Raw genomic sequence first — 1,702 nt, forward strand, 5'->3', positions numbered from 1 at the left:
CAGGAGGGTAGAGCAGAAAAGGTTTATATAGGAGGAACCTGGAGAGCTGGGGTGTTGGGGGAGATGCCATCTCCAACTCTCAGTTAAGAACTTCCCATATTCTTCATATGTCGCATGACACTATCTACTGCTCCTGAAACAAAGTCTCCAATGAATCACTGTGGGCACTTGGCCTGGTAAGGAGGGTCATGGACAAGGAAGTTTGTGACAACAGCGGGAATGTGGCAAGTCATTTTGGGAATTGCATACAGAAGGCATTTTGGTTGGGAAATAAGTACATCATCCCATGTTCCCCTGTGTGGGGCAGGCTGGCCCTATAAAAGGACACTTCACCACACTGCTGTCATCCTCTCGACACTCAGTTGGAGACCGACTTTGAGACTCTGGTGAGTGAAACACTTGAAAACACTTTTGAGCACTTCAGCAGTATAAGGTTTTACACTGGAGGTAGAAAAGACTGTTGCTTTACAGAATGGTATTTCTGCTTTGTACAAATAAAGAGGATGTGTTTGTGAGAGACTATCAGTCATGGCCTTATGGGAGACAATGTTGATGGTAATTTGTTTTGGAATTGACCAGAATTTTAGCCTTTGTTTTCAATTGCCCAAAACAAATTTTGGACCTTTGTTTTCCACATAACATTTAAATTCATCCACATGTTACATCTGTCTCAGAGCTGGATGTATTTTATTTTTAGGAATGACATGATAAGAGGGGTGCCAGGAAAGTATATGAGGTGATGTGAACAGTTGCTAAATAGAAGCTAGGGAAAGCTATAGTCATGAAGATTTTTTTGAAGATCCAGGTCAATCCTTGGGGTCAGGAGGAATATTAGCCCATTTGAAGGATGTTGGCTCATTTTCCTATAGGAATTTCTCAACTATGAACATGGTCCCCTGTGTTTCTTTCAGATTCCCTGAGGCCCAGGAAAGATGTCTTACCAGCAGCAGGAACAGTGCAAGCAGCCGTGCCAACCACCTCCTGTGTTCATCCCTAAATGTCCTGTGCCTTGTCCACCCCCACCGTGCCCTGAGCCATGCCCACCTCCACCATGTCCTGAGCCCTGTCCACCCCTGAAGTGCCCTCAGCCGTGCCCACCTCCTGTATGCCCACCTGTGCAGTGCTGTCCTCCCCAGCCTTGCCAGCAGAAGTGCCCTCCTGTGCAACCATACCAACCCTGCCAGCAGAAGTGTCCACCCAAGTGTAAATAACAACACCAGAATTCATCAAGACCATGAAACAAAGATCCAGTGGCTCTTCCCAGTCCCAGAACTCCATCCTCCCTCAGCCATGGTGACTGCACCTTCCCCAGCCTTCCACCTGAGATGACAGCTGACAGAGAAGAGGCTTAGTTCCTGAAGTTGATTTCTTGTTGCTGGAAGATGGGAGGCAGAATCTAGGTCTACTTTCCTGCAATGCAGCATTGCCTGTTCTCACTTTGCCATCTGTCTGTCTGTGATCTAGGCGTTGGTCTCTGTCCTGTGAGTAATTATAACAATTCTTCTTTAATGAATCTCATGTTTTATGATTGAAACTGAATACCTTTTGTTTTCAGTCTGTGATTTTACTCCCTTCTCTCAACTACTTCAGATGAATTTTCCTTTCCCTTTTTGCTGAATTTTTAGATTCAGGCTTTACTATCACTGAATCCAATCTGGATTGAAAAATGTCTTGCACTGGGCACATCAAAGTATTTTCTTTT

The 1,702-nt window shown here is 45.0% G+C and overlaps 1 protein-coding gene across 1 annotated transcript; it reads left to right on the forward strand.

Moving 5' to 3' along the window:
* Nucleotides 1–932: 932 nt before the first annotated feature.
* Nucleotides 933–1,211, forward strand: LOC119518291 (small proline-rich protein 2D-like). The gene has a single exon (XM_037815409.1). The coding sequence runs from the start codon at nucleotides 933–935 to the stop codon at nucleotides 1,209–1,211; it is 279 nt and encodes a 92-aa protein (XP_037671337.1).
* Nucleotides 1,212–1,702: the final 491 nt, after the last annotated feature.

The sequence above is a fragment of the Choloepus didactylus genome, chromosome 2 (assembly GCF_015220235.1).
Source record: "Choloepus didactylus isolate mChoDid1 chromosome 2, mChoDid1.pri, whole genome shotgun sequence".
NCBI classification, from domain to species: Eukaryota; Metazoa; Chordata; class Mammalia; order Pilosa; family Megalonychidae; genus Choloepus; species Choloepus didactylus.

Excerpts from the sequence above, each read along its gene's own strand:
- LOC119518291 (XM_037815409.1), top strand. The coding sequence starts at position 933 with ATGTCTTACCAGCAGCAGGAACAGTGCAAGCAGCCGTGCCAACCACCT.